This window comes from Pararge aegeria, chromosome 9, assembly GCF_905163445.1.
Source record: "Pararge aegeria chromosome 9, ilParAegt1.1, whole genome shotgun sequence".
In the NCBI taxonomy this organism is placed as follows: domain Eukaryota; kingdom Metazoa; phylum Arthropoda; class Insecta; order Lepidoptera; family Nymphalidae; genus Pararge; species Pararge aegeria.
Window position 1 is genome coordinate 10,653,413 of NC_053188.1, and position 26,588 is coordinate 10,680,000.

A 26,588-nucleotide genomic window follows, 5' to 3' on the forward strand; every position below is an offset into this window, starting at 1 on the left:
AAAGGATCAGCTGTATTGAGTTACCTTGAATAGATTTTTTTGACAAGCGAGTTCCAAATACGTTTTGTAGATTTGGTCTTCTCCATCCTCGCCAGTTGTTACACAGACTCTCCGGTTCCGAACTCCAGCTACACAAAGAATCTTCTTCAAATCGTTCCGAATCTTCAAAACTGAAATGATCTCCCTCCTCCCAGTCAAGTAAAGGAGATCCCACGTCAACTGGGGCGGATGGTCGTCCCCCTTTCCCATTATTATTTGCAGCCCCCGCCACTTTATCGCTATTCTTAAGCGAATTTGAAGAACTAATTCGCTGAATTTATCAGCGAACACTTCTTGGGGTATCCACAATGCTAAATGTACATGCTATCTATACACAAAAGATTATAGGTGACCTGACTGAAATCGGACAGAAAGTGTAAGTAGAAATAAAATACATCACAAACACAGAAAATTAAAGCACTTCCTAGTCAGAAATCAAGTGGACCAAATAATTATTTGAGAACACAATAACAAATATGGCTGGCGTTCAACGTCCCGTATAACCATAGACCCCATTTTTTACGAAGAAGCAAAGTTGAAAGTTTTCACAATTTTCACCATAGTGCATAAAACCCACAGACCTGAAATAAGTAATTGTGTTACCTAAGAATAAGGCTAAGAATAAAATAGGATAACAACATTGTACCACTGGTACCACTAAAGTAAAAACGTTATAAACTTTGTAAAATGATCAGATCATAAGCTCAATAATATTTACGCAATTTTTTTTTTCTTCAGCATTAGCATTAGCTGTCAAGTAATTGTCATTATTTATTTTTAGGGACTGTATCAAATGACAAATGACATTATTATTTTCTGAAGTTTTTACTTTAAGTTATTTGACAAACTGTGGCTAGAAGAGAAAACGAAGATTGTTCTCGATTTATTCAAAATCAAATAATACAATTTTATAAATAATGTCGTAAAAATCACTAGTTAAATGGGGCCTGCTTAATATCTGCGGCAATTATACTTTTCGTTTTGTTAAACTAATTAGGGTAACTAATTTAAAGGTTATAAACACAGGTAGATAAATGAGCAAATAGCAAAATGTTTTGTTGGGGAAATGCAACTCACCACGAACTATGTTTAGAAACTGGTTCTGACTCTCTTGATTTAGTAAGTTATTGTTTATTACTATTATTATTATGCAGTATTTTTATGAAACCAGCAATGAATAAAATTATTTAACAAGTATTTAAAAAACTTCAAATTTTTGAACCGATTGGTTAGTTTTCCTATGATAACTATTTAAATAATAAAAGTGATATCTTATAAATTGAAAGAAAACTGCAGCCAGTGCAATTAACGAATGATGATGATGATGAGCCAGTTGGCCTATTACTCAAAACAAATAAACACAGTTTCCCATAGCCATCATAGTTATCATATAATCCTTGTGATAATTTAAGATAAGTAATTTTGATGCTAATAAATGATTTATTAGCATCAAATACATATAGACAATGTGTTGAAATTAAATGGAACAATTTCTTCTTTTGTGTCCATTAGGTGATAAAACCAACTTTATCAAAATGGCCGGAGAGCTATCACATACAGTGTGTAGAGGCTGGAGAGTTCCATACCTTGTATCTGACAAATATGGGCCACCTTTACTCATGTGGTAGCAATGAAGTTGGACAGCTTGGTAGGCACACAGAATATAATGGAGGTAAATCCCCAGGTAAGACAATACATATTTGAATATTTTAGGATTGAACTTGGCTTACATACTGTGTGCCTTTTTTTATTACTTCTTACACATACCTTATTGTCAATGGAATCTTGTTATATGATCTAGGTTTATTGGTTTTCTATGTATAACTGCTTTACCAGTACCATCAATTACCATCAGGTGAGATTGCAGCAAAGGGCTAACTTATTCAGCAATAAAAAAATTGCTTAAAATATAAAAATTCTTTTAAAATCATTTATACCACCCATGGGAATTGCATTCAAGAAAACAACTTACGTTATGTAATTTTATCTATAATAATAATAGAGATACACATTTTTATTTAAACACCCCACATAGAAATATAAATAATGATAACATTACCTATGTCTTCTTGCCTTCTTGCCAGCTATTAATTAGCTAGGACTTCTAACAGCCCTTACATATGTTAAGCTTACTGGGCATATTTTGACTTTTTACTTTGAAGCTGAGATATAATGTCAAGCAACCTTTGTGGATGTAATTTTTTTGTCATACTTCTGTGGACATAGTCTCATATATATATTACTAGTGCTAATTTATATATAAAAAACTTGCATATTGTGGTCCTTTTTATTTATTTTCTGTGTATTGGAAACATTTTAATGTTTATAAGGCATTTTCAGTCTTAATTGCCTGAGTGTCTTAATTGCCTGAGAGTCATTACACATATGATTTGAGCATTGTAGGCATATTGCCTGTTTACAACATACACAAGCATAGTTAGACCTCCTTTTAAGTTTTTGTGCCTGTTTAACTGTGACTCCACTACTCTATAGGTTACATTTTACAGTGGAAAATGTTACCCGTAGAGCTCTGGGGCTAGATACAGTTGCTTGCATATTTTCAACACATTTACAAATACCTTCAGTATTTCTCTAATTGTAGCTCAGTACACTGTCTTTGTCTGTATTTAGATAAATTCATGCATTCTCCAGCTTAGTTACATGCATATGTGAATTTTACTGTATACAAAATGTATGAATGACAAAAACCATCTGAACTTGGCGGAAAATACAAAACACACATCTAAATATTGAAAAATTTTAATTGATGTAAACATATAAATTGTTTTTTATATGCTTACGGCTAACCAGAATTTAAACTTTTCCTGATATAGGTATGTTGTTTGTCACTATTGACTGAATAAAATATCAAACAAGTTACCATGGAATAATGCAACAATCCATGGCACAATACACTATTTATGTTTTGTGCAATTTGTTTTAGCATTAGTAGAAACATTTAAAGGCTGCACTCTATCAGCTGTCGCTTGTGGCCTGCAACATTCAATGGCATTGGATGAATGGGGACAACCTTTCAGTTGGGGTTCGGATAGTATGGGGCAACTTGGAAGTAACTTAGGGTCTCACGCTCAGGACAAACCAAAAATAATAAAGAACCTTGCCACTAAAAATGTCATTCAAGTAGACTGTGGCTCTTATCATTCTGTAGCTTTATCGAATAGTGAGTATACAATAAACAATAATTGCATTTTAAATTTAAATGTATTAATTTTTTTTATAATAAGTACCTAAATGTTTTTTTTCTACCTTGAGTGTAAATAATTATTAATTGTAGAATTACATTTTTAATTGAATGGCTTAAAGAATGGTGAAAATTTTCTTAATCATTTCATCATTTGCCCACATCTGGTCGCTAGGTTTCTTAAGAGAGTAGGATTAAACAACTATTATTTTTGGAGCAAAACAGCTATTATTTTTACTTTCTGTATACAAGACGTGCTCCAAAAATAATATTTGCTTAAGTCTGACAAACCTAATTTCCTCACATCACACTGGAAATTAGAATTAATTGACTGAACTAAAACTGAACTAAAAAAATCTTTGTCCTATCTCAGCCCATGCTATCTCCTAAAACAACAAGCAAAACTTAAAATAGTAGTTAAATAATTTTAGATGGTGATTTATATGCTTGGGGTGCAAACACATATGGACAATGTGGACTGGGAACTAAATCAAACAAGGAAGCCACGCCACAGCCGATTACTTCGCTTCTCGGAATTCCTATAGCATTAATAGCATGTGGCAGCAACCACACATTTGTTATATCGAAGCAAGTATAAAAAAACCTTTCTAAATTAATAAATTAACTATTTGTAGTTCAATAATTAGTACATAAAAGGACTTTTTTAACATCTTCCATTGGTTCCATCTCTTTATTCTATCTAATCTAAAGTAGCAACCTATCTTTTTGCAAAATATTCTAACTATGTAATTAATACCTTACGGCAAAGAATTGAATTATATTCAAATAAGAAATTCAACATCATCCTTTACATCACTTCAACCGATTGACGTCTAATGCTGGACATACGGAGTTCGAAATCCACTGTCCTGGGCCGCTTGGCTTCCAGCGTGGCGGCTCGTACCGACTCGTTTGTTGTCGTCTGTCCACCGCGTTGGGGGCCCACAACGAGCGCTACGATAAGAAATTGTTGATAGTGTATTAGTATCAATAAAAGGGAGAATTAACAAGCGCGTTAAGCAACGATGTTTTTTTTATCTTCTCGGGTTTTTTTCCATGTAGTGTGCAAATAAAGAGTATAAATATTTTTTTTAAATTCGCAATCGAAAACAATACTTTTCCCGCAAAACAACAAGTATTCGTACTACACCACAACCTCTTGTACGCAAGTATAAGAAAAGTGGAAGGTAGTTTGAAAGAAATTACAGACCGAAACATCTGGGCGTGTGCATGAGTTGAACAGGAGATATAATGTCTACGATGTACAAAATATTTTTTAACAAAAATTGTATAGATGTATATTTAATGCAATTCCTTCTAAAATTATGGTAGGTACTTATTTAGTTGTCCAACAATCTCTAAACTAAATAAAAATTGACAGGTCTAAAAGTTATCTTTACAATAGTGAACAAAGTACAAGAAAATGAAGTACAAGCTGCGAGCTGTGCTTTTGCATAAAAAAAATCATAATCTATGCGCGATTTAAAAATTGTGTTTAATTTTAGGTTATTTTGTTTAATCTCTTTTTTGATGTTGTGACCAGGTCAGGTGCTGTATTTGGTTGGGGGAAGAATAGCCACGGACAGTTAGGACTACAAGACAGAGAAAACAGATGTTACCCAACACACTTAAAAACACTCCGAAATGTCAAGGTAAACCGATACTAGATAAACTCATGTTAAGCACTCTCAGTAATACAAATATGTGGAACACATCGATAATGATTTAAATATTTTTGTAGGATAAATTCATTGTATTTATAAACAAGCAAAACGTAAAATAGTAGTTCTTACTAACTTCATCATCAACAGCCTGTAACTCCACTGTCCATTTAAGTCCACTGCTGGACCAAAAGCCTCTCCCAATGGTATTACTTCATGTATATGATAAGAACTAAATTTGCACAAAAGACACTAGCGAGTAGAGCCTTGTATACGGGGCTTATCTACTAAACTTGCTACCTGTATACGATACGTACTAAACTTGCTTAAACGACGCTTGTTTCGTGTATACGAGAGTACCCACTAAACTTGCACAAAAGACAATTGCGAATAGTGTACGAGACCTACTAAACTTGCATAAACGACACTTGCTTCCTGTATACGAGACGTACTAAACTTACATAAACGATACTTGCTTCTTGTGTAGAAGATGTAATAAACATTCATAAAATAGCTCACGGCTCGGGTTGCCGTGCCTCTATAAACCTCATTTCACTTCTCTACGATGTGAAAAACTGAACCGAGTAACACGGTCGAGTATTTGGTTTGGTGAAACCTAAACCGAGTAAAAACGTTACTCTAAATGTAGTCGTTACACGTATAATATGAATTATTCCATAAATAATATAAATAACTACTTAAAGAAATCAGTTACTCATCTGTATCGGAAAAATAAAAGTTTTCTTTTTATTTTCGTTGAATACGCGTTCCCTTTGGGAATGGCATACCTACACGAATCCTTTCAATCATGTTAATCATTGTCTTTTAGTAAATATAAAAATATTAACATAATCAATATAATACTTTTAAGATATGCTATACAGATAAATTATTTGTATAGCATATCTTAAGTACTAGAAAATAATATTGGTTGCGAAATAATATAGACATGTCATATTTATTGTTTATTTTTTAAGGTTTGCCACATAACTTGTGGGGAAGATTTCACTGCCTTTCTTACGCTGGATGGCGGTGTCTTTACGTGCGGTGCCGGTGAATACGGTCAAACTGGTCACGGCAATACTAAAGACGAACTAGTCCCTAGAAAGGTAAAAAAGGCAGTATTTTTTGCGTAATACGTAATAAGTAATAAGTACAATATTTAAGCAGTAGGTTCTATTTATACATTTACAACTACTGAGTCACGCAAAATTAAAATTTTACTTATATGACACGCCCTATATTGGTCAGAGACAGGTTTCATGCTGATAATGGAGAATACAGCTCCAGCTAACTTTCGAATGTCCTTTTCTCAGAAATGTTAGCAGATAACTAGATACTGATCACTATTTCGTCCGCGATGAAATTTTAATTTAACCTAGAATGAAAAAAAAAAAAAAGCGGGACCGCCTACGCCTGTCCAAATCAGGTCACAATCAGACAGAAATACATACTCTTAAGTTTACACTATAGCATCTCAGTTATAAAAGCGAGGTTTAAAAAATACTGTTAACAATTCCTGAAAATTAGCAGTTATTGGCCCAAGGCTTCGTCTTCGTTGAATTCCTGTTTTCCACCAATGGTTTAAGCACCAATGGTGCTTATGCCCCTCCAGAAAGAAAGCTACCGGCAAATTTCCTTAAGATTATTTCAATATTTTTTACGGTAGACTACAAACAGGCAGAAAGACAAACCTTGGCGTTCAAAGTTATATTAATATATTGCGGTTCCTTACTATTAACAGATTTTTGAAGAATCCGTTTATCTTGTATGCTGCTGTCCCACTTTGACCACCTTAATTAAGTCTTCAATTTTATCACCCTTTCGTTGATATAAGTATATTAAATTCATATTTAGTAACCTAAACGCGAATTACGGTGTATCTTACCTGAAAAACATAGGACAGCCATACAGACTTCCAACCACTGTTTACAGCTTTAGATTTGGATAAAATATTTCCTGAATTGATGTTTTACGCTTTAAAAGAAACAGATGTTCTAAATTTAAGGTTTGTAGACTTAACAATAAAATTACCAATAACTTTTATCAAAAATTCAAAAATTCAAAAAAATTCAAAATTTATTTATTTCAAGTAGGCCTAATATAAGCACTTTCGAAACGTCAAGTCTGTCTGTTTGTAGTGATTCTACCACCGGTTCGGAAGGCAGATTCTACCGAGAAGAAGCCGGCAAGAAACTCAGCAGTTGCTCTTTTCCAACATCAACAATTTACATTTTGCATTTTAACATTCATTTTTCTATCTTCTGTGAGCTGAAAGCGGAGCCGGAAGCTTCCAAGCAACCTTGTCATTAAAAAATTCATCAATTGTATAGTAACCTCGCTGTAATAAGTGTGTTTTAGCAAATTCTTTAAACTTGTGCATTGGCAGGTCCAAAATCACCTTAGGAATCATATTATAAAAGCGTATACTCAATCCCGCAAATGATCCCTGTACCTTACGCAGACGATATGCAGATGACACTAATTTATGACCATTTCTTGTAAGTCGACTGTTTATGTCCACTTTTTGTTTATAAATACTAATATGTTGTCTTACAAATACTATATTGTTATAAATATATTGTGAAGCTACAGTAAGTATGCCTATTTCTTTAAACTTCTCACGGAGGGATTCGCGTGATTTAAGTTTATATATTGACCGTACAGCTCTTTTCTGCAATGAAAAAAAGAAAAAAATGAAAAAATTATTTATTTGTTATCTAAATTTCATTACAAAACAATAGGCTAAGACCTCCATTTAAGTTTGGAAAAAACCTGTATTTGGAGGTCTCGCTCTTTCCGATATAAAGTTTACACATATACTAATAACATGACTTAACCAATTTAGTAATACATTTTATAATTTTATACTTTTTTTTTGTTTAGAATTTTTCAAAATCAATCATGCAAGCATGCAAATTTGTGAGTGTGTGTGTGTAAGTGTTTGAGTGTGTGTGTGTGTGTTTATGTGTGTGCTTTTACTTTAGAATCAGGAAGAGAGATTCTGTCTCATCGTACGTTAATGACTTTATCCAATTTGTTACTGTTTTTTTACAGTCATGCAGTTTCAGTGGATAAATATTCAAAACTCTATTTATTCTATTATACAGCAGACAAGATTGTCTCTAGTTGCCTAGAGGCAAAGGCTGTTTTTGTGTTAACTGTAGAGACAATGCGACTATTTGTTCTTTTATTTAAAGTTATTGGATCAAAGTGTAGTGTTTTATGAATTTTTAAGATTACTAGGAGTATATATAATTGTCTGACTGTTAGGACATTGCTAAGGGCATATAATGAGTTAGTGGGATACCGAAAACACTTAAAATGCATGACCTTTAACAAATATCGCTGAGCCCTTTCAACGTCAATAAATCTGGTCTTGGCAGCACCTCCCCATACAGGTATACAGTAGGTTGTTATGGATTGAGCCAGAGCTAAGTAAATTTTTTTGAGTAAGTCTATTGGAGCAATAGCTCGCAATTTTTTAAAAATCCATGTTAGCTTTCTGACTCTATTTGCTACTAATTCTATCTGAGGGTACCAAGATAATTTTTGATCGAGGATAACACCAAGGTATTTCGTGGAGGATACCATTTCAATGGTAGGGCAGGAGCAATTTTGAAAAGAAAGATCACCACACTTGTGAATCTTGATACTGAAATCATTTTTTGGTTGAGAACTATTTTTGATTGAAAAACATATATAATTGGTTTTGTTTGTGTTAAGTGTAAGTAAATTCGCGCTAAGCCAATTAGCTATCATGGTCAGTCCATTTTCAGTCGTCTCTTGGACTTCCTTCCAAGTATGCCCAGCCCAAAAACTATGGCGGTGTCATTAGCGTAACAGAAAACCTGACCATTCTTGAGCTTGATTTCGCACAGTTCATTTATGTAGACCAAAAACAGGGTTGGCCCCAGGACACTTCCTTGTGGGACTCCATAAGTGATGTCAGCCATATCACTAACGTATTTACCTATTTTGACCCTTTGCTTTCGGTTACATAAATAATCCTTAAATAATTCCAAAGGTGTACCTCTAATTCCTACAAGGTCCAGTTTTTCTACAAGTTTGGGGACAGAGACGGTGTCAAATGCCTTTTTTAGGTCCAAAAAAACACAAAGACACTTTTTACCCTGGTCAATTTGGTCTACAATTAAAGAACTTAAATCAGATACTGCGTCTTCGGTCGATTTGTTCCGTCTAAAGCCATACTGGTTTTCTGATATTAAATTAAATCTGTCTAGAAATTTAACCAGCCTTAAGTTCAGACATTTTTCCAAAATTTTCGAAATAGAAGGAAGAACTGATATTGGTCGGTAGTTATTGACATCGTCTCTGGCACCACTCTTGTAAATTGGCGTTACAATAGCTTGCTTGAGTGGGGATGGAAAAATACCCTTTTCAAAACATAAATTGGACAAATGGGAAATAACTGGGGCCACCTCGCTTCTGGCCATTTTCAAAAAACTAGTAGGAATGTTATCCCAACCGACAGCACTAGTGGATTTAAGCCCCGAAAGCACCGCATTTACTTCATCAACTGACGTGGCTAATAGAACAAAAGACGAGAGTGGAGGATGTGGTGTTGTATTTGGAAAATTAAATTGTGAACAGATGGTTGTCAGAGATATTTTTTTGGCGAGGTTTTTACCTACGCAAAATAATTGTTAATATGATTAACAGAATCAATTGCTAAATGTCTAAAACGGAGAAGAGCTGTGTTATCCACCTTCGTTGGAGATAAGTTTGTAACTCTTTTAATATTATTCCAAAGCGTTTTATTATTATCTGACTTGGCTAATTGATCCCTATCATATTGTTTTTTAAGTATTTTTATTAGATTGTTGCAAAAATTTCGATACCTTTTGTATGTGATAGTTAAAATTTCATCATGTGGGTTTAGTTTAAATTTTCGCTGCATTTTATTTCTATTTCTGATGCATCGGAGAACGCCTGGAGTAATCCAAGGCTTGATAATACGTTTGCTTCTTGGTGCTATAACTGTTTTAGAATTTTCTTGTATTGACTCAGTTATTTTGCTTATTAGCTGTTGAATTATGGTGTTAGGGTTATCACAAAACAGTAAAAGTGAAAGATTTTTTTCTATTAGAGTTTTCAAAGCATCTTCATAGTTTGTTATAATTCTTGTTTTAGGAGCTCTGTTATTTAATTTTGAATTTCTGAGACTAAGAATAATCGTCGAGTGATCAGTTATAGTTGTATTAAGCACTGCTACATGTGCCGATATAAAATTTTTATTAAGTTTTAAGAAAAAGTGATCTAGACAATTAGCATCACGGGTTGGTAAAACGTGTCCAGGTGAGAAACCATTAGTAGATAGCATATTTAAATAATTAGATCTATTATTTCGTTCATAAGTCTGGTCCGAGATTTTAGGAATAATGTTGATGTTAATGTCTCCTGTTAAAATAATATTTTTATGAGTTTTTAAGTTTTCCAAATGGCTGTTTAAAGATTCAATAAAACTGTCAGCAACATCATTGGAGGGAGACCTGTAAATACCAAGAACGATGCTATTATCTAGTTCAATTTGTAAACAGGACGCAAGAGATATTTTAATTTCCGTAGCGTGAACTGTTAATGATTTTTTAACATAGAGCACAACACCATCATTTTGATTTAAGTGGTTAGTGGTAGCAAAAGATATATACCCCTGTACGCTTGGTAAGATTTTCTTAGAATTTAGCCAACATTCTGTCAGAATAATTACATCTGCTTCGAAGTTTAACATTGAGAGGTTAATTTGTAGGTCATGTATGTTACTATAAATACTCCTTATATTTTGTGTTAAAAATGTAGTATCGTTATTTGTTATTTGTAAAAAGTGATGTAGATCCCTAAATCCCTTTTCTGCAATATAAATATAGTTTCGATATCAGCTGCTTTACCCCATAACAAGATTCCATAGGACATAACACTATGAAAGTACGCAAAATAAACTAGCCTAGCTATTTCAACGTCAGTAATCTGTCTAATTTTTCTGACTGCGTAGGCAGCCGAGCTTAGTTTACCCGCTAGTGAATCTATATGGGCACCCCACTGTAGCTTATTATCCAAGGTCACGCCCAGAAAAACTGTGGAAGTCTCTATTCTTAGTGATTCACCATTTATCATTATATTTTTATCAATTTTCTTTACATTTGGTAAGATAAATTCGACACACTTTGTTTTTTTTGCATTTAAAAGTAAGTTGTTAACTGTAAACCAGTGTATCTCCTATTTTACCCCCCCGAAGCGAGAAATTGCCAAAATAATTTATATAGATTTTAATTATTTAAAGCTTGTAATCCAAATGCCGATTTCCACGTATGTAACTTTAAAAGCATAGGACTTTCATATAAACTTCTAATCCATAATTCACCCCCTTAACGGGTAAATTCTTAAAACGGTTTCTTACCTGAGTTTTCGTAATGAATCAGTCTTTCGCTTTTATTTCCGGGCTATTCACTTGTCGTCATAGTTAAAGCTCCAAGATGAATGCACCCGCGAACCCTAATCAATAATCATCAGCTCTTTGACAAATAAAAATATACGTTTTAAACTCGGCTATTCCCAATAATTATATTGTTAGGTTTTAGAGTTGATGGGCAGCACAGTCACGCAAGTTGCGTGCGGACGGCGGCACATGCTATGCCGCGTGGGAGACCGCATCCTCGCGTGCGGGTACGGTTCGCGCGGACAGCTCGGCTGCCCGCACATGGCGCTTGCACTCGTGCCCACGCCCGTAAACTTCACACCCAGCGATGATTCACCCGTAAGTATTATTTATTATATACTTATGCTTATTATTACAAATAATAAACCAATATATGTTGTAATGCAATAAATTTCCTCACGTTTAATTTCCTGCTACGAATGTATGTACTGTGGAGTATTAATTAAGGGCCCGGGCAGTTTAAAAAAACTTGTAACAGGCTTAAGCATGTTCGTGCTGCTTCGTAAATTATTTGCCACGTTGCTATCGTGCAATACATTGCGGCCACGCCTGACGCAGCACCTTTAAAGCGCCTAAGGGCCAGTTCACATGACGAGTTTTCTACGCACAGGTTACGTGCTTTTTCGATAAGATTACTCTGCTGTAGCGGTACGAAACGTAATGTTTCAATTTTTATCGATATACAAACGCATATCACCCGCAATGCAGATGCGCTTTAAAACCGCGGTTGAAGCCTATTTCGTCAATTTTAAGTTTCCTAGCTCTTGTATCAATACACATGCTTGTAAGAATCTGTAAATGATTGCAAAAGTTCCTTCCACAACGTTCAACAAAAAATCGTATGCGTAACGTATCCGTACCTTTAGCGTGGAATTGTAATACCAAATTGCGGTATAGATGCTTGGAAGCAGTTGTCTTGTCTCACACAAGATAAACTATGATTTATAATAATAGGTTGGAAAATAGCAACTACTGTGTTTCTTTCCCCCTTTTTTTTCAATCGTATCTACCTTCCGAGCCGGTGGTAATCACTGCAAACTGAAATGCTAGTCGTATAGCGTAGCGTATTCCTAGTTTAAATCAAAAAACATTCATATTCACACACATTGTCATAGTTATTCCATGACTCCGGTCCAGTAATAATATCAACTAATTAACTCTCTTTTCATACAGACTGAAGACAATTGGCAGGATACGGTGAATAAACAAAGAAAATATGTCATATATTAGAATAATATTTCAGTAGTTTAGCACTCGTTTTTACATCACTGTTAATGTTAAGTTGCAAATTAAAATAATTTGTAGATTTATATTCCCATTTTGATTGTGGTAATTGCCTTTTATTTTTTCTACGGAATATTAATGTAACTCCTCAGTTATCCTGACCTACATACTTAATTATTTCTACGTAATATTATTAATTTAGACAGAAAACATTATTATATATTATTTACCTTTACTAAAAACAAAAGGTTCTTAATTTTGACTTTTTTTTTTGTCACCTATTAACATTGGATTATTCTTCTTAGCCGAAGAAGAAATCCAAGCTGGAGAGTACCGTGACATTCCGTAAGCCTTCTGGTGCTGGCTCCTCCAAACTTCATGTTGAGTTATCCCTTATTATCAACTTATGATATCAGTAAATATATGTTTCACTTGTCAATTATTATTCATTAGTTCATTTTTGTAGCAATCGTATTTAGTTTTATTTGTAGATTTTCTGGTTCCTGTAGATTTTTTCTTATCTTAATGTATTTTTAAATTAATTATAAATGCATGATAATGGTGGGACCAAAAAATAAAGATTTGTAATTTGATTCAAATAGACCTACGCCTATCTGTGATCATGGCGGATTGATTATTTCATTTGCAGTAATAACAAGTTTTGTAATAATGGTTGTACAAACTATGCCTAAAAGTGTAACACGATTGCAAAGTAGATAATAGTATTTCAAATAGATGGCGCTAGTTATTTCTATTATGGCGAAACGTTACACCCAAAGCGCCTTAGATTGACCAATGTATCTGTGGTATTTTTATGTGGTAGTTTTATTCCAAATTGTTGCATGATGTAGGTAGATGAAACTTTTTTTTATACTCATTAAATGTAACCTTAGGTATTTAAAACCGCGATATAAATTTTTTCAGTTACAAAAAAAGCATCTTAAAATTTACTTCACTTTTGTTCTTGTTACTTTTGAAAATTCATAATTTGTTCTTTTCAAATGGAAGTTATATTTAAACACTCTAATAACAATAATTCGACTAATTAAGAAGTTAATCTATAAAAAACTTGACAAGTTTTTTATAGAACTGCAAGCAGAAAACACTCAAGGAGATAGTCCATAATATTTCTGTCGTTGGTGTGGTTGATGTACCACATATAAAAAATTAAACTTTATAATATGATTAATTAATCTATTTCTTATTGAAAACATACAAAAGATGAGCTTACAATTTTACTTTAAACTAACAAAATAAAGTTAATTTTATGTGTACAAGAACCACGCCAGGAATGGTTCTTTTTCCTGTAATAGCGAAAAGTTATAATGACTGTATCTTTCCAGTTTCCTCCTGATATCTTCAACGGCCCTATCAGAGTATTTGCGGGTGGTGACCATAGTTTCCTGATCATCAACAGCGACAAAACTATAAAGACGGACTTTCGCCTGCCTGAACAAAGGAAACAAATACTCACACTGAATTTGGCTAAGCTTACGGCTTGTCAGTTTTTCAAAGACCACGATGTCGTCAACCAGGTCCGAATGTAATTTGATTTTTGGATAATTTATTGGGATACAGTTTAAAGCAGGTATATCAAGACTGACCTGCGTCTGCAGTGTTGCTTGCAGAGCTGCGACCATTTGTAACCATTTTTCAATTCATTCCTTGGACATGCCAGTTCCACACGTATCTATGACCGTTGGCATTTATTATACTAGAGTATTAAGGGAGACTGCTTTTCTAATTGCTCTTGTAGCCCGCGGTCACGCATAATACCTACTCATTGAATCAATTATTAGTAAGTCTCAATCAGCCATTTTTAAGGTTTTTCTTTTATTAGACAACCCAAAAACCCTAAACCAATTCTAAAGTTAAGTACTTTAGATTGGAATTTTAATCTTTCAGATATATTATATGTTATAATTTCAAGACTGAATTACTTAATCAAAAACATGAGGATTTTTGGCATGGAACAACTTATAAATCAAAAAAGGGGAGGGAAAAAGCACTAATTCAAAAAATCCAACTTTCCCCAATATATACACTTAATAGTACCACTATTAAGTGCAACTTGAGCAATTGTGTAAAAAAATATATTTTTTCCTCTAGGAATTGCTAGCTTACTTGGAAATAGTGTTTGGATCGCTAGCGTGCATCAACGGGTCGTTTCTGCTAGGCCAAAATGCACATTTTGGTTGCAACACTAAGATGCCAGGTGTGGACTTGGCAAAAGCTGAAGAGGCTTTTACACTTATAAGTCGATTAGAAAACTCTACTATACAGGAACTAGTAAGTTTGATATTGAAATATAATAATTTTGAGAAAAAGCAAGATTTTTAATCGACGATCAGATAAATCAAATCATTGTGAAAGGCTACTTGCTTTTTTGCTTTAATACTTAGGGTATATGACTAAAGTCTTCGAACGGTGCGTGTTGCCAGTGATGACTCCCATCACCAGATCTGAGACGTGGTCGCTAACTATGGGCCTCATAAGAAGGCTCAGAGTCACACAGTGGGTGATGAAGAGAGCTATGCTACGAGTATCTCTACGTGATCAAATCAGAAATGAGATCCGTAAGAACTAGAGTTACCGACATAGCGAGTCGCGATGCTGAAGTGGCAATGAGCAGGGCACATAGCTCGGAGAACCGATGGACGTTGGGGTCTTAAGGTGCTGGAATGGCGACCTCGCAACGGTAAACGCAGCGTATGTCGGCCCCCAACGAGGTGGACAGATGATATCAGGCCTGTGTCCGGGAGCCGCTGGAGGCAAGCGGTTTACTACCATGGATTGTGGAACTCCCTACAAAAGACCTAAGTCCAGCAGTGGACGTCCATTGGTTGACATGATGATTGATGTGATACTTAAATCAAATGAGAATGAAAATTAAAATGCTTTTAACTTTGAACTTAATCATAGGATGTTCATTTCATTTTAATTGCACACCATAATCATTATTGTCTTCAAGAACACATAATGCAAGTTAATTGCTTAAAAAGCACACAACTCCGAGAAGTTATATCTGTCGCCGAGGATCGAACTCCGTCCCCTATAGGTAGATGGATGGCATTAATTCTGCCTGGCATATTATATATGATTTTGGATTATATTTATTATTATTAACTTCGGGCGCTATATCAAAAATGTATTATTTTATGGGGTTATATTTATATGCATTGTTACTTTGTTTATACAGATATTTAGCCACTTAACAAAGGAAATAATAAAAAAAGTGAAGGTATCCCCGCCCGATGCTGAAGCGCTTCGGTTGTTTTTGACACTACCCCTGTATCATGAAATGAGAAATCCCCGTCGCCATCCCGAACTACAGGTACATTTAATAATATAGTTTTTTTTCTTTAATTAAAAGTAATGGTTACTATATACTCTGTACTATAGCCAAACTCGATGTGGAATATATGTAAACAAACCAAAAATCACGATATCACACTTTTAATAATCAAAAATCGTAATTTTATCATCATTTCCAAGTTAGACATTAAAATTGTAGTAAAGATAACTTAACCGCCGAGTGCGTATTACTTAAGAAAAATAGCTTAACACATAAATTTACAAATTATTACTCCATGTCTAACAACCCTATATTATAGTACTCATCATAGAATTTCGCGGATTAGTAACATTTGGTCTTTTTTTGAGAAATCGTCAAATTATGAAATGATGATTTTTTTTCGATTAACGAACTTGGTTACACTTCTCCTATTCCATGTTCCCGTGCTTTAACAGGTGGATACGTTAATTTTGTTGATTTTTTTTAATTCTTTATTTATTCGGGACTTTTCTTAACAATAAGAATGTCAGCCCCATCGTTCCCTTTACAAAAAGTGATACTTCCTTTATTTTATCTTAACTTAAAATCTAATAGCATTCTGGATACCTCTGAATAAGGTGCCGCCAGGATACTTTGCCAAATCCCCACATCATGAAGATTTATTTTAAATTTACATGTTAATTGGTTCCTCATTGGCCTATTCCGAACACACTCCTCCAACAAATGCAAGACATCTTCGTCTATATTACAAATTTCACACTTAGGTGCACTGACCCTTTTCATAAGAAAGAAAGAATCCAAATTTGTTTAGAGGAACATGTCCAGCACGCAGTCTCAATGCCATCACAACTTGTTGGCGCTTCAATCGTTAATTATTTTACTGTAAAGATATAATTAACGTGTCCACCTGCTCAAAAATGCGACAAAAATTATATAGGGAGATATAATTTTTGACTCCAGCCTGTGCTAGCCCTGCAAAAAATTATTTATAGTCTTAAGAATTTTATTGTGTATGAATTATACTGTTATAAAAATATATGTGTTATGTCCTACAAAGCCCATCTTTATAAAGTGTCGTATCCAGGGTCCATTCGCGGAGGCCTTCAATAATCTGTCTGCGCACCCGCAGCGCATAGTGCAGCTGTGGTGGGAAACGCAGACCACAGAGTACTTTGAAATGCTCGTCGATATTTTTAAGAGTGTTGTCGTGTATGAGCTTATGCAGCCTACTGTAAGGGCGAATAAGGTAATTTGACCTTTCCGGAATATATCCACAGGTAGCGGGTTTTCAAATATTAAATATTAAATTAACACGTAATTGTGTGATCGAATAATGTTTAATAAATTGATTATATTAATTGGGCTGAATTTAAATCGTTAAATAAGAAACCGTTAATAAACTTCTCCCTCTCCTCTCTTTTTTCCTTAAAGACGCGTTTCCGTAATTGATAGGTATCAAAACGAACTACAACTGCACTTGCATGACACGGTGCTCGGTAACACAACTTTACAGTTCAGTTGCGTTAAAATTCAGAAAATTAACCTTCTGTTTTACAATATAATATTATACTTTTATATTTGGAATTGTGTCTTGGAAGTTGCGATATCGATAAAATAGTTTTGTTAGACTAAGGATCTGATGATGACAGCAAATTTTCGCCAGGAATACTTTGCAATGACCAAAGTAATTTGACTAAAAGTAATAATTTTTTAACTAATAGAGTACCATTATGTATAATAACATAATGGTACTCTATTAGCTTCAAACCTGGAGGTGTAACCTAAAGGTGTATACCTCCAAACGTACCCTAATGGTACCAACGGGGCTCTTGCTATGACTCCGCCGTCCGTAAGTTTGTCAGTCTGTCGGCGAGCTGTATCTCATAACCCGTAATGAGTAAGCCTAAAGGAGATTGACATTTTTAAAGCTTGTGTATATCTATTAACGCTTTGACAACATATAATAAAAAACAGTCAAGTGCGAGTCGGGTTCGTCCGCCTGTCAGTGGGCTGTATCTCGTGAGCCGTAAAAGGTAGAGGGTTGAAATTTTGAGTGTGTATACCTATTGGCGTTTTAAAAACAATTAATAAAATTTGGTCAAATCAGAGTCGGGTTCGTCAGGCTGACACGGACTGTATCTCATAAACTGCAATACGTACAAAGTTGAAGTTTTCACAATTATTAGGTAGGTGTCTAAAAAGAATGGTAAAAACCGGTCAATTTCTAGTCGGACTTTCCACGTAGAATATGGGTAAGGATTCTACAATTTTATTGAACCATGTGTGCGAGGGTGCCACCTATTGGGTACACAACCCTATATAATTAAATATGTAAAATCAAAAACGAGTTCAATTGTCAATTTGACTCAGCGAATATTACTGCTTTATATTGTATGAAAATGTAAGAAACGCAAAGAGTATTAATATTTTTATAATGTATGAGTATGCTCTCTGCGTTTCGTACACTGTTTTGTAACAATGAATAATATGTCTACGACGTGTATTTATGGTTTAATTTACATGTAATTTTGTGTTACAGAAAATATACTTCAGTAAAAGCCTTATTCAGATTTTAAATACACTAACAGGGCTTAATAAAATTAACTTTACAAATCCAAAGAAACCAAAAATACCTGCAGAATGTTTCTATGTTGAGGAATTATGTAATTACGTCGATATCGCCTCGGATTATATCAATTGGCTCTCTGATCATCATGTAAGAATATTAATTTACAGGATTTTCTAAAACTAATAAAGCATAAAATAGAGATATTTAATAATATAAAACGTTTTTTTCCATAGTCTGCACAACCGCATTTATGTAACTACGCTTTCCTGTTCGATGTACAATGCAAATCTCTGCTATTAAAAATCGACCAGCAACTACAGATGCAAATGGCCATAAATCGCGCAGCACAACAGATCTTCACTCGTCTCTTTATGGACCCCACTTATGTGTATCAGCGAGACCAGTTCCTAATATTGACCGTCTCGAGAAACCACTTGGTGAGAGACACGATGCTCCAAATCAGTAATCATGATACGTCGCAACTGAAAAAGCCACTAAGAGTAAGTTAGTTGTTTATTACTTGTGCATTTTAAACATGGGCTTTAATAAAACACGTTTAATATATAAAATTTTCGACTATTCAACTTGCCTTTATCCGAAATTATGTGGGGTCGGCACAACATGTCTTTTTGATCCACTCACTTCTTTAAGCCATCAACTGTGTGCCACGCATATCCGTTTCCACATAGTTCATCTATTTCTGCATTGGTCTTCTTAATTTCTTTGTACTTTGACAAATTATTCAAACTTTTTCAGTTAGGTTCTTGACTTCTTCCACACCGTATTACATGGCTATACCAGGTCGGCCTTTTCTTTTATGTCATTTGCACTACTTTCTAACATCTGACAAAAATCATCCATATCAACTTTGAACAATGCAAAGCAGATTTCCTGTCTTCAACAGACTGATGATTCTCGGATAATCTCTCTCCAATTTCTCTTGATATTTCCATATACTATTATACTGTTATACTATTATACTATTATATATATACTATTATACCTTAGACGAAAACCTTCGGTGAAAAGCATGGTTCAGGGTCCCTCCTGAACGTTCGGTTCTAGTGTTTTAGTTACGAGCTGATTGTGGTATACAGAATAACGTAGCTCAGCGAAAATGTAACATAAAATTATTGACTCCAGCCACCTCCCGCCTCGGCTATGTGGTTGGTGTTTTGAATTTATCAATTGGTACCTAAAGAAATTTATCTAGTGCATTCTCATTTTATTATTAAATTAAGGGATTTATTATAAATCATAGGATAAAGGGAAGTTAGATTAAATAGTAAAACTAAACAGACGAATTAAAATATACCATGTTTTAGGTGGAATTTGTCGGTGAGGAAGCCGAAGATGCTGGCGGTGTTAAAAAGGAATTCTTTATGTTACTTCTTAAAGAAATCTTCGATCCCGTATATGGCATGTTCAAACAATCTGAAGAGACCAATATGATTTGGTTCTCGAATAATCCATTCGAAGACGATGTCATGTATTACTTGATAGGTAAGATAATGTGAATTTATTCATATCTTCTACCAGTCTTCTCGAAATGCGTCGCTCGCAGATTTATCTGGCTACTAACTAGTTTAAATTTATTTTATTTGATATGTCAATAACAATATAAAATTAAAATGATTTACAAAGTTCACCTCTCTTTGATTCAAGTTGTAAATTTTTGTGCGACAATTTTCTAGGCAAGTGAAAAACAATAAAAAGTTTTTTTTTTGTTTTAGGTGCGATCTATGGCCTGGCTATATACAATTCTATAATTATATATGTGCCTTTTCCTTTGGTTTTGTATAAGAAATTATTAGGGGAAAGTGTTATGCTCGACGACCTATCAGATTTGTACCCAACTTTAGCGAATAGTCTCAAAAGTTTACTGGATTACCCTGATGATGATGTAGAAGATGTAAGTTGTGTTCTCAATGTTCATGCAATTTATATCGTTTTATGCATTTTTAAAGTAAAAACTTCTTTAGGCGCATTGAGCACTTTTAGGGTGAACATAAACCGAGGAAATCGCGTCATCTTCACCGAACGCTTTCCTTGAGCTATATGTATATTGTGTATATTTGTACATAAATTATATTTTCTCATTTCTATCGGCAGTCCCCAAAGACTGCCCTGCATGTTTTTTTTCCTTTGATGTGTGTTAGACGTCAGACGACCGATTGGCGCAGTGGGCAGCAACTCTGTTTTCTGAGTCCAGTATGAGGCTGTGGGTTCGATTCGTTTACCTGGGAAGTGTTTGCGTGAATAACATGAATGTTTTTCAGTGTCTGTTTATCTGTATATATTAAATATTTATGTATATTATTCATAAAAATATCCATCAACACTTACCACCAGGTGAGATTTTAGTCCAGTGTAAAAATTAAAAAAAATGTATTCTATCATTCAATTTAAATAAAATATATATCATTCATTGGTGAGCTATGAGACCACAGACAAACAGACACAAAACATTTATTACTTAACCACGAATACAATACAGATGAACACCAATTACCACAGACCTCAAACCCCCCAAAACCCTTTTTATTTGTGGATTTCGAATAGATACGTAGGTACTTATCAGAATTTCTTTGTTGTATTGATTTATTTGCAACTCAGTTTGAGCGACTGTATATATAAAATAAAAAATTTAAGCTCCTGAAGTAATAAAAACTCGTTAATAAATAAATTGGTTATATTGTACTTCTTTAAAGTAATACTAGTGAAATGCCTTTTAAAAAAACCTAAGTAAAATTTCTGGAACATAATTTTATGTAATTATTCAACTTAGAACCCCCATTGTAATTTAGCAATGGAATCCGGTAACAATCGTTGCTTCAATATTTTGTATTTTGATAAATCTTAACAGAAATAGTGTCGATGAGTACTATCGACAAAGTACTCGGCACAACCCTATTGTAGTACTCTCATCAGCGCTTCAAATCGGCACAATTTTTTGTCGTCATTTTATATGGTCCTGCCAGCCTGTCCAGCGTATATCTTGTAAAGTGTTATGAGCAGTTGACATTTGGCTATCATAACTTAGATAATTAATCAACTAAAAAGCAAGAAATAATTATTTATTACTAGGTAGATATTTCCCTTGTACTATAAAAAAGGAAAGTGTATACAAAGTATATCTATACTAATCTCTCTAAATGTAGTAGAAAGTATTTATTGATGTTAAACTTCTTTAGGCGCGTCTAAGGAGTAACTCAAATTTTATTTCTGACGGAAGTAACGCTATTTAAAAATAATAATTTGGATATGTTATACACTATATTGCAAACATCATAATCAATTAGGATTATTTATTTCCAATATTCTCAAACGGATCAATTGTTAATAGCAAAGTGAATAAAAATTTAAGTTTAAAAAAAATATATATATTGCAAACTTTTTCGAAAAAATCCATATTTATTACTTTTGTAATAAATAATTTATTAATAAATTTTGTGACGTTTGCGACATTCTTAAATTTTCAATGACAAGGTTATATTGAAATGTGCTGATCTAACCTTCAATTTTCTACTCTCAATAATTCTATTTGACATTTTAAATGAAAATATTTATAAAATGTGGAAGTGATATTAATGAATTTTAAATAGAATATAAAATGAAATAGTGAATATTAAATGAAATGGCGGAGTCCCATAAACATTTTACTCTTTCATTAATAAATAATAATAAAAGTTTTACTTCAATCGCGCGTAAAGGTTACACATACATTTTTTTTCATGCTTTTTAGTTAATAAACAAAGGGTTAATTTTTTTAATTTTTTAATTTTTTTTATTGGTAAGTGATGATGCAGCCGAAGATGGTAAAGGGTTAACCGAGTCGTTAGGAGAATGGCAGTTATATTAAACACATACCTCTCATCGGTTACTACGAGACATCGTACCGGAACACTAAATTGCTTGGCGGACGTTTATACCGTACAATGTTAACGGAGAGTGTGCTTATTTTCTCCAAATGTAAATGAATGTCGCCCTAAGAAATAAAATTGTGTTTTCAGGTTTTTAGTCTATGTTTTGCTGTAAATACAGAAGTTTTTGATCAGGTTCAAATGCATCCGCTAAAAGATGATGGCGAAAATATACCTGTGACGCATACAAACAAGGGGGAATATGTAAATTTGTACGTCGAATTTTTGCTCAACAAATCTGTAGAAAATCAATTTAAAGCCTTCGATCAAGGATTTCAAAAGGTATTCGGAACAAACTTTTTTTTCTTCTATAAAAGAGTGGTTGTTATTTTGCACGTTTGACTTTTATGTTTTTTGTATGTTGTTTTTCGCTTCATTTGCCCTATAAATCAATAAAAGTTATCTAATCGAAACCTTCAAATGGTAGATTGAAATTACCAGTGCTATTACCGTACTATTCGCTGTATACAAAGATAGCACTTTTAAATTCAATCTGCCATCTGAAGATTTTTGATTAGAAGAGAGTAGAATAGAAAAACTTTATCGCAACAATAGGAAAAACACAAGGAAAACAGTAATCTTACTTAGTGCTAGAGTGCAAAGGCGGCCTTATCATTAAAAGTGAGCTTATAAAGACAACCTGAGCGTGCGAAGCCGATTAAAAAGTGGAAAGTGGATGGTGCATAAAGTACATTAGGAAAAAATAAAATAAACTTACATGAACATAATAACTACAAAAATATCGATATAAATTTATATATACTATAATAAATATAATATTTATGATATATATTTAAGCAATGTTTAAATAGGTGAAAATATTCGGAATGACGTATTTCCCAGGGGAGCGAGTTCCACAGTGTTACAGCTTTAACAGTGAATGTCTCGTTATAGCGCTGAGAGCGAGATAAGGGAATCTCAAGCTTGTAATCATTCGCTGACCGGAGACTGACAACATGCTGAGAGAAGGGATAACGCTCTTTTAGATTAATTATTAAGTTCTAGGGTCAGTTTAGCAGTTTGATCGTGGAAAAATATCACTCAACCTGATGGCATTAATAATTTATCTTAGTGCTATAATTGTGTGTGTGTGCATAGCTACTCTTGACTTGTTTAGGCCAAATCTTTATGTATTGGGTTTTCTGACAAAAAATCCTAAGTAGGTACTAACTAGCCTTGGGTTAGGGTAGCGTTGTCAGTTGTCAATCATTTACAAGTGATAACTGATACTTCATAATCGTTGACTCCGCCAACTTTAATTGGAACAGCAATCCATGTAGTACCTTAATGCATGGAGGCCTGTGGGACACAGAAACTGAAGAGGATAAGGATGATATACAATTTTAGTATTGGACTATTGATTTGATTTTGGACAGTGCACCTTTATTGAATAAGTTATTTTTATTTAAGGTATGCGGTGGTCGTATAATCAAATTATTTAGATCTCATGAGCTCATGTCAGTTGTAATTGGAAACGAAGAATACGATTGGGATCTGTTTGAAAGCAACTGCGAGTACAAAAATGGATATGTTGCCTCCGACTCACAAGTCAGGTATGTTACTTAAAATTTTAATTTATATTCCATGGTGTACTGGGCTCAGTCTGGTCTGATGGCAAACTGCCGTACAGCCATGTTACCTTGCTTTATGTAATAACTGAGCTATTATAACTGCTCCTGCTCATTATATACACTCTCCAGGTCGCATCCTATTGGCATTCGCACTATATCGACATTGAAATGTGAGTTTTCATCGACATAAAGTGTTGTTTATAGTGAGTAACGCGTTTGTAATACTCGTCGTATACGGCTGACTACTAATGTTTCTTTTACTTTGTCACATGATATAACATAAAGCTTACATTTCAACGACTCGAGTCGATACTTTGGGCGAACATCATAAAGCATGTGGTCGCAGATAAGGCCTTAGTTTGTTAGGTAGTTTAAAAACTGCTTATCTTGAAATAAATATTTGAGCATTCCAATATATCTTCAAAGACAAGCTAAGATATTTTTGGATTGCATACTTGTGTAACCCACCATTTCCCTCACTCCAATAGGGAATCGGACTACTTTTCAGTTGGTGTTTTAAATTAATAATTTATTTCAAAAAATCGTTTAGTTCCACACTTTAGCACGCACAAAATTTTTATTAATGTTCAAAATAAAAAGAAAATGGTTGGCATATCTGCAATTTCTGGGATTTACTTATGTGAGGATCATTTAGTTTGTCATACTTCTGTTGGATTTTAACTCTCCAGTTTTATTTTGTGAAACTGAAAGAACCTAATCGTGAAAAAGAACGCTTTCTGTTGTAATGTTTGAATTTACACAGATGACGTCACGTCACCGAGTGCAGTTGGGAGTAAACCACATATTAAAAAAACGATTATTTAAAAGTTTTACTTGTTGATTTAGAGTTATAAATAAATATTATTTCTCAAAAATATTACTTGGACGAACATTTTGACGAATTGTTTGAAATTACTGTCCGAATTCCTATTGTAGAGATGGCCACATTTTCCAGGAGTGGCATTCTTCATGGAACGTTACTGTTACAATTTTCCATGTTTCGATTTGATTTTTATTGAATACGTATTTATTCTAATTTTAATTTCATTTTTAGATGGTTCTGGGAAGTGTTCCATGAGCTTCCGGTTGAAGACAAGAAAAAGTTCCTTTTGTTCCTTACAGGCAGTGACCGAGTACCTATCCAGGGAATGCGGGATATAAAAGTACGGAAATCCTCAAAATTATCAATAATTAATAATAACTTTATTAAGTGGGTGTTCCCCGCGGCTCACTTGTATGAGCAGCGTGTGTGTATCTTACTTAGATGTAAACTCACTTCTCGCAAGCATGTTAATTTTCCATTATCTTGTAAACTTCGTCGGCGTCCGAATATGCTCTACTCTACAGCAACATAATGAAAACTTTGTGGAATTTATATTCTAAATAAATAATAAATAAATATACTACGGCACACATCGCCATCTAGCCACAAAGTAAGCGTAGCTTGTGTTATGGGTACTAAGATCAGTCATCTTAGTACCCATGAATATTTTTATGTATAACATACATAAATACTTATAATATACCTATAAACACCCAGACACTAGAAAACATTCATGTTCATCACACGGCCTTGGACTTTGAAAGCAGGATCGCTGCCCACTGCGCAATCGGCCGTCCAATTCTATGCTTTATATTGACAGTTAAAAATCACAATTTAAATATTTTTTGTTCACAGATAAGAATCCAGCCTGTAGCAGATGACAGATACTTTCCAGTAGCTCACACATGTTTTAACCTTCTCGATCTGCCCCGTTACAAGACCAAAGAACGTCTTAAGTACCACCTTCTACAGGCCATACAGCAAACGCAGGGATTTTCACTCGTTTAATAGTTTAACTATTTATATACGACCACCTTTCGCATGATTGTATTAGGGTTTCGGTTACAGAGATGATCGTCGAAAAACATTTGTTATTGCCTATTCTCATACGGGTGGAAATAAAAATAGCATTACACTTCGGAGAAATCAATTATTTGGGTAACCGTTTTTTAAGTGAAATAAATTACAAAAATTATTTACAACTATTGAACAAAATTCTGAGTTATTTTACAAAAGGACCTTGGACCCTCGACCATAAATGAAGCTACAGGATTCAGGAGAAAATCTCAAAGTAGTAGTAGCGCCGCCACTAAATAATTAAAATAAAATAAGACGTTCATATTGTCTCTACGGTATTGTTACTCATTCTGCCTACAGAATTTAATTACAATGGAGACCGAACCGCTTATAAGATCATATGCGTCGACGTTCAAACTAAACTTCCCATGTGAGACTTGGCATATAAGTTTTTCGTAACTTTCACAATCATTCATATAGGGACAATAAGAAAATTTTTATCTTTTTACAATACTAACAAATCATGTTTAATTAGTATTCAGGCACGCATTTCATTAGAAATAAAATGAAATCGCAATACATACCTGATATGATGACTGATCGGGTTAATCAATGTACAGTTTATAAAATATTTGACGGTGACTCTTGACGTGACGCTTCATAGGCAAATTAGAGCCATCGGCCTAAGTTCCTTGTTACTGAGCTAAAGATTATTACACAATTTAAAACTAAACTAACCAACAGAAACTTTTAAATAACTTGAGATTTTCGAAGTTGAAGCGGTACAAAATTATGTTTATAGTAACA

At 33.9% G+C, this 26,588-nt stretch overlaps 2 protein-coding genes across 4 annotated transcripts in view; one reads left to right on the forward strand and one right to left on the reverse strand.

Annotated features, from left to right (window-relative positions):
• The window catches only part of LOC120626473 (zinc finger SWIM domain-containing protein 8), a gene marked incomplete at its 5' end in the record, with an annotated part of 43,571 nt that extends 43,255 nt beyond the window's left edge, over positions 1-316 (reverse strand). The window contains one exon of the mRNA XM_039893999.1: positions 25-316. Within this exon, the coding sequence (XP_039749933.1) occupies positions 25-316 (292 nt within the window). The remainder of the gene's footprint in view (positions 1-24) is intronic.
• Positions 317-883: 567 nt separating this feature from the next.
• On the forward strand, positions 884-26,557 carry LOC120626205 (probable E3 ubiquitin-protein ligase HERC4). 3 transcript variants are annotated; one of them, XM_039893591.1, is made up of 20 exons: positions 884-1,158; positions 1,552-1,723; positions 2,984-3,220; positions 3,673-3,829; positions 4,785-4,893; positions 5,880-6,011; positions 11,495-11,677; positions 12,533-12,556; positions 13,927-14,118; positions 14,693-14,872; positions 15,783-15,917; positions 16,963-17,124; positions 18,418-18,594; positions 18,681-18,947; positions 19,773-19,950; positions 20,181-20,359; positions 22,461-22,652; positions 23,781-23,923; positions 24,996-25,104; positions 25,620-26,557. In XM_039893591.1, exons 1-20 carry the CDS (start codon positions 1,090-1,092, stop codon positions 25,770-25,772), a joined length of 3,150 nt encoding a protein of 1,049 aa, XP_039749525.1. In that variant the 5' UTR covers positions 884-1,089; the 3' UTR covers positions 25,773-26,557. The 3 variants fall into 3 exon arrangements, with proteins under 3 accessions (XP_039749525.1, XP_039749524.1, XP_039749526.1); XM_039893590.1 differs by lacking the exon at positions 12,533-12,556 and adding an exon at positions 12,889-12,963; XM_039893592.1 differs by lacking the exon at positions 12,533-12,556.
• Positions 26,558-26,588: the final 31 nt, after the last annotated feature.

Bases quoted from the DNA above. Each gene is read 5' to 3' on its own strand.
- LOC120626205 (XM_039893590.1), top strand. From the start codon at position 1,090: ATGTTTTGTTGGGGAAATGCAACTCACCACGAACTATGTTTAGAAACT. The intron at 1,159-1,551 runs GTAAGTTATTGT...TGTGTCCATTAG, and splicing joins GTTCTGACTCTCTTGATTTA to GTGATAAAACCAACTTTATC. The intron at 25,105-25,619 runs GTACGGAAATCC...TTTTGTTCACAG, and splicing joins AGGGAATGCGGGATATAAAA to ATAAGAATCCAGCCTGTAGC.